At 44.0% G+C, this 6,641-nt stretch overlaps 1 protein-coding gene across 1 annotated transcript; it reads right to left on the bottom strand.

Annotated features, from left to right (window-relative positions):
* Positions 1–1,648: 1,648 nt before the first annotated feature.
* On the bottom strand, positions 1,649–5,815 carry LOC119568649 (glutamic acid-rich protein-like). The gene is made up of 4 exons (XM_037917168.1): positions 5,771–5,815; positions 2,089–2,320; positions 1,902–1,974; positions 1,649–1,796 (listed from the first exon to the last, which is right to left on the bottom strand). The coding sequence occupies exons 1-4, from the start codon at positions 5,794–5,796 to the stop codon at positions 1,699–1,701; spliced, it is 429 nt and encodes a 142-aa protein (XP_037773096.1). The 5' UTR covers positions 5,797–5,815; the 3' UTR covers positions 1,649–1,698.
* Positions 5,816–6,641: the final 826 nt, after the last annotated feature.

Raw genomic sequence — 6,641 nt, 5'->3', positions numbered from 1 at the left:
CTCTCTCTTCCCTCCCTCCCCCCAATTCTCTCTCTCCTAGGGTTACAGGATGAACAGAACCAGAGGGTATTATGGTAGTGAAAATGATGGAGTGGGAGTATACGATACGATATAGGTGATTACAAGGGGAAGGAGTTGGAGCATTATAATAAAGTATTGTGGCGGAAACGGCACAAACGAGTTAACAATTGGAATACGCGGCAGAACAAGGGGGCGAAAAAAGGAAAAAGGAAAAGAGCATGCAAAATTAGTGGAGGTGAGGGCCGAGGACCAAGGTAGGGGTGGTACCCTACATTGGGTTCAGTCCGTCTCCGTTGCCCCCCCCCCCCCCCCCGACAAGAACGAGCAAGGGATTAGGGGAGGAAAGAATTACATCGTGATAAGACGCACCGCCCGAGAAGCTGCGTGATTAGCGCTTTCTCCGTTTATATTCTTTTAGTAGTTGCCTGACCACACACGGTTACTTTCAAGTAAACTGAATAATCAGTAATGTATAATGGTCATTCCGAAATTCCGAACAAATTTGAGGCTACAAAAAATTAAATTATTTCCAGTATTAGGGTCCTCAAAAGCGTAAAATTAATTTATATATATATATATTTCCATCTAGTTTGTATGTAATACAGCGACATTGCCTTTGTAGATTTAAAATTACTGATACCGAATGGAGAAAATTATGCGTGGTGCCGCATTGTTACATAAAGCGGCAAATTTAAAGATTAAGTTGTAATACTATAAATAGAAGGTTATAGCTCTATGGTATAGTGGTAACAGGGTTCTGCCAACTATCGCACCTACCACCCCTTATTAATAAAGATATACCCCTGGACTTAATACGCCCTTTCTGGTATCAGTTATAATTATAGCAGGTGCGATAGTGTCGCAAATATCGTAACAGACCTTCTCGGGTCTAGTTTGTTCATCCTTAAGTTGTCACGTAAGAGAAACGGTAGGTATACAACAAACACATTTTTGTTAAGGTTTATTTGAAAAATAATACTACGTACCATTCAAGATCACTCACTTCAGCTGATTAGGTACACAGTAACCTTAGTCATGTTAACGAAACGGAATGTTGACTTGTGCACGAACTAAAACTAAAGCTTCAATCCTTCCTGCTTGGTGTGGATAGTGGCAACTTCACTCCAACACTCAGACATGACTTAGAAAATAATAAAGGCCAGACTTGTAATTGGTGCTACACTAGCCCTAGCATGGCATGGAATATTAGTTCAGCCTACAGCAAGTACTCTCAAACATCCATTCAGTAACATGTACAAATAACTTTACTACACTGACTTGAAACAAAACAAGTACCATTCACTGGAAATGGTTGCTCAGTACAAATTTTTAAAATTGCCTTACAGACCACGTTACTTTGTTCCTGCGTTCAAAGAACCTACTGAAATTTAAACTACTACAACCACCATGGACTCGACTGAAGGAACGTAACACCAGTTTGTACATTTGTACACGGTGTAGTTAAATTGAACCCCACAAACATTCTTTCATACCAAGAATACACGGAAGTGTATAATAATTGACAGGTACACGGGTAGAAAAAATTGAGGCTACAAAACCTTCAGTAGGTGCCCATCCAAATGAAATAAGAAAAGAACAGCAAGATTGTTTCAGTAAAAAAAAGGTCTCTGAGAAGGCTAGAGTGAGGGTCTTGGGGGACAAGAGCGGAAGACAGACTTAAGCAGTGGTTTCAGCTGCAGCCTCTGTGGTCTCCTCTTGAACCTTTGCCTTCTTTGTGGGTGAGGTGGCTTCAGATTCCTCTGCTGCACGCTTCTCTGTAATACATTGGTTAAATTCAGTATCATTTTAAAATACTGTAAAGGTTTGTCCATATTCAGTTTATACATCAATTACGGCACACAATACTTGACAAAACTTACCAGAATCACCATTAGCAACGCCGTTAGTCTCTTCGCTGTGGCCGTTGGTCTTGGCGGCTTCCTCATCAGCTTCCTGTGGAGTTACAATTAAATAATGGATTAACTAAAACCAGATAAATGGAGATTAATTAAAACAAAGCAATTTATCTTATCGAAGGAAAAAAACGAGAAAAAAATCCCTACACACCTTCTCTACGCCATTGGTCTCCTCCGCCTTGGCTTCCTCGGTCTCTTCAGCCTTGTCCTCCTCGGTTTTCTCTGTGGCATCACCGTTGGTTTCCTCTGTTTTGTCACCATTGGCTGCCTTCTCCTCGGTCTTGGCTTCCTCAGCCTCCTCCTCGGCGGGGGCCTTCTCTGCCTTTTCTACCTCCTCAGTCTTGGTCTCAGGGACTTCCTTGGTGACCTCAGGGGTGGTGGCACTGTGGTAATGGAAATAGTATTAAGCAAAGTAATAATCGACTGAAATGAGTCATAAAAATCATAAACACCGCCTTGTAGAGAAACAGACGAGAAAAAAAGTTGCATAAAGGTAACCTGATTAATTAATACGAGCGATACATTCAGACAGTGATGAGGTTCCGGTAAAGGCCACCAAACCACTATTACGGTAATTCTGTACACTTTTGGTGATGCATCGTTATCGGTCCTATTAAACTGCCGAAATGTATATAATAGTTACAACGTATAGCAAAACTAGTTTTCAGTGCCCAACACTGAACACTAAAGCTCCATAAACACTAATTACAGGCGTCTTGGGTGTAATGCCAAGCATGCCTTTAAAAATAGGTGTAATTACGTCGCGAGTTATTTCGACTATAATGAAAAATGGTTATTAACGCATTTAAATCCTTCGATACAAGTCTTATGCCGCTTATCGATTCATTTTTTTTTTTTACTAAATTCACGGAACAAGTCAATCGGCCGTTCCCGCCAACCCTGACCACGCTCCCAGGACGCCCACCCCCCCCCCCATACACCAACTACAATAAACCCCGCTTTAGCGAACTAGTGCACCGGAAACCAACATCCTGCGTTTATTCGACTAGTTTTAAACTCGTTACTGAATTTTATTCCTCTCACAAGGTTCCGCGATGTTCATGATAAAAAATGACGATTTATTCGTGAGTTTTCATTATGAGTTAAATATGGATGTGTTACAAAGCCATACAACTGGATAATCGCATGCCTCCACTAAGGATTGACCATGTGCCCAACCCACTCAGACGCCCAGTTATCTAAGACAAATGTTTATTATTAACCATTATTATGTAGTAGCGTAACCTCCAAACCTAACCGGTCACACGCCATGTCCGCGATCAATATTCGTCCAGCTAACATTGGAAGGCGAGTAACACCCTATAAAGACCAATGACTAAGCCTTGTAGCAAATATAAGAAGCGGATGAGGATGAGCACATCCTTCCCCAGTGCAAGCGTCACAACGACCGGAGAGAAGCCGCCACAATCGTATAATGAGGAATCCAGTTCCAACTTCCGACTGAGTAAGTCTGCGTAATGTTTACTTGAATACTTTAATAAAAGATTAAATGATTGACAAATCGAAAAGTATTGAAACAAAATTATGCCAAGCATAGCTACAAAATACTACTGAGCCAAACTCCACAAAGGCCACACCAATCAAGTAGCAAACTCAGAACACCTTTAAGTTGAGACGCGCTGTGACCAGCATCCAGGAGCATCCAAGGGGATACTGAAGAGATGTGGAAGGGAAAGACGGGATGGGAAAGGGAGAGGGTTGAGAGATACGAGATGAAGAGGGGGGGGGGACATGGGTAGGGGGAGAGTCGGAGCGGAAGACCCGAGATGAAAAGGGGAATGGCTATGCTATGGTAGTGGGAGGAAGAGGGGAAGAAAATCTAAGATGAGAAGGGTAAGAATGAAAGACGAGATGGGACAGGGGAAGGGGGAAGGGAAAATAGACGAGATAGGAGGCGGCAAGGGGGTGCGATAAACTGAAGGGGGGGGGAGGGGGGAGGTGCGAGAAATAGCCGAGATGGGGGGCGGGGGAATGAAAAAATATCAGAGGAGATTCAGGGGAGGGGAAAGGAGAAAAATAGATCCGAAGAGACATGCAGGGAGAGCTAAAGAAAATGGGGGGGGTCTGAAATATATCTGATGGGGAGATATTAGGGGAGGGGGGAATCGGGTCTGTTGAGGGGGGGGGACGGGAGGAGAGGAGAGAAACAGATCTATGGGAAGATGGAGGGGGGGGGGGGCAGATCTGTGAAGGGAGAAGATCTGAGACAGGGGAGGATTAGAACGAAACAGATCTGAGGAGATTCGGGGAAGGAGTAAAGCGGCCGAAGAAAATTAGATCCAAGAGAGGTAGAAGCGCAGTGGAGAGAAACGCATCTAGGCGTGGGTGGGGGAAGTAGAACGGAGAGAAGACACTGACCACAGAACACGCTATTACAACTCCTAAAAGCATAGCGAGTGCCTAAAAATACCTCAACGTAATAATGAACATGTGACCTGGAAAGTGAAAACAATCCCCCCCCCCCTCCAGTCATCTCTAATACACACAAGAATTTGTGCAATGCCTGACATCCTTCACAAGAGCAACAACCTGAATCACTGAAGTGTAACCTTGGAGTGGGCGGAGGAGGATAGATAGAGGGGGGGAGAGGGGGTATGGGGGAAGGGTATTCAAGTCGCCACGTGGAAACGTTGATCTGAAGTCCCCGAGACCATTGTTTTGAAATGCAGTCCGAGAAAGTCCCGTCATCAAAAACATTTCCTGTTGCAATCGGCCAAAACCGGAACTGCTTGGAAAGAACCGGCACGGACCGCTTGCTACTTGATCAATAGAGTACGTCCAGCAAAAAAAAGAGCAAAGATGGTATCGCAAACCGCTGAATATTAAAACATGCAATCTAAGGGACATAAATCATGCAGCGAATCCTCATGAAAACGTTTTCCGTCCCTAACGAACTAGCCCGGTCTCTGACGCCTCCCCCCCCCCCCTCGCAATACCTCGCTCCCAACCCCGCCGCTTCCCAAACGGACATACCAGACAAAGCGAAGTCTCCTCAACGTTTCCACGCCAACACGGAAATACTAAAACGACAGGATGACAAAACGAACCAAAATTATTATCGGTCTATAAGAGAGGGGGGGGGGGAGACGGAAGGGGGAAGAGGGGGGGAGGGAGAGAAAAGCGGGAATATTTAACAGCCGTAAACTTAGCCCGGTCGAAAAATGCCGGTCCCAGCGAAATAAACTCCCGCCAACCCGGTACATCTTTGTTCGGTCTGTCGGGGTCAAAGGTCAGAAAGGGGTTTTTGGAAAGGAGGGAGGTGGAGGAAATGACGATAAATATCACAGGAATCCCACAAGACTACTAGAATTGGGGGGAGTAGATGAAATTAAGAGAAATTATCATTGCTGGCGATAAAAAAAAGGGAATTGTCGAGGGGGTACAAAAAACCCTAAAGGATGTGAAGGGGGGGGGAAGGGGGAGCGAAGGGGGGGATGGGGGGGGAGTGGGTTTTATTCCCGCCAAATTATATGAAAAAACAAAACCAAAAAAAAAAGAAAAACGGACCTTACCTCCTTTTCAAAAATTTTTTTTTAAAAACCATTTCATCAATACCGTACATCACCTAAAGTCCTTTCACACTTCCTCTTTTTTCCTCGAAAAAGAGCACATTTTCAACGCCGATGTTGCACTCTTCCCCGCTCTTTTTAACCCATTTTTGCCTTAAAAGTCGCGCACACTCCATGCACACAAAGCCGCATCATTTTCCCCCAATGGGAAAGAAAAAAAATATCACGTTTTTTTCCCCCACTTTTCTTCTAAAATAGATTTTTTTTTAGTAAATAAACCACACTAATGCTTGTAATACTTACACAACCTCAGCAGCAGTATCGGCCATTTTAAAATTGGTTGGGGGTTTGGTATTGCAAAGAAAACTAACAATGGAACGAGAGGGGCAACAGCAAGAGGTCCACTTCGCTCCGCGTTCGTGAGGCAAGAGACTGAGATTCGTTGATCGCGGGCTTTCGCGCGCACAAGGCGGGACCCACAATGCACCGCGCGGGGGCGACAAAAAGCGCAGCGTCGCCATGACAACGGCTCGGGCCCTCCGCCTACTGGAGGGCTTACATTTACGTCACGCGCTGGTGCCACATTCCGGGGAGAAGGGTGCTATTTTAGGGGTTTTTTGTTATTAATAGCCTTTGGACGTTAGGAAATACTACATTTTTTTATTAAAAGTATAATGATTTACATAAAATAAGAAACATGATAATCACATGCATATTAAATATCAAGGATAATGAAATTTGACATTTAAAAACGATCTGAAAGCGCGGGCCATCTGACACAGCTGCGTGGAGGCGCCGCCGCTTTACCGCGCGGTCGCTAAAAATCCTTCTGAAGACGTTTCCCATTGCTCTCATACTTTCCGTTAATCTCCATAGGCATTAGGGGGGATTTTTAATGAACTTTGTCACCTCACGGAGTACTTCTTCTGTTTTATTTATCATTTTTAATATTTGGCGGTAATTTTTTGAGCAATAAAACCCTTGTATTAACCTGTTGCTTACCGTGACATGAATTGCATGGTACCTGAAATTGATCATGCAGGTACGCTCTCCAGTGGTACCTTCATCTACTTCGATATTGATGACAAGCTTTTCAATCGTCTATTTAAATAAGAGCGACGTTTTATGTCAAAACGTTTGTCAATCTTCAGTAACAAATACAAGACATCGATAA

The sequence above is a fragment of the Penaeus monodon genome, unplaced genomic scaffold (assembly GCF_015228065.2).
Source record: "Penaeus monodon isolate SGIC_2016 unplaced genomic scaffold, NSTDA_Pmon_1 PmonScaffold_10388, whole genome shotgun sequence".
Lineage (NCBI taxonomy): Eukaryota > Metazoa > Arthropoda > Malacostraca > Decapoda > Penaeidae > Penaeus > Penaeus monodon.
Note: the sequence above shows the minus strand (reverse complement) of the source record. Positions and strands in the feature narration are given on the sequence as shown.

Excerpts from the sequence above, each read along its gene's own strand:
- LOC119568649 (XM_037917168.1), bottom strand. The coding sequence starts at position 5,796 with ATGGCCGATACTGCTGCTGAGGTTGT. Across the intron at positions 1,975-2,088 it reads AGACCAATGGCGTAGAGAAG|GAAGCTGATGAGGAAGCCGC; the intron begins GTGTGTAGGGAT and ends GTAACTCCACAG. Across the intron at positions 1,797-1,901 it reads CGTTGCTAATGGTGATTCTG|AGAAGCGTGCAGCAGAGGAA; the intron begins GTAAGTTTTGTC and ends AATGTATTACAG.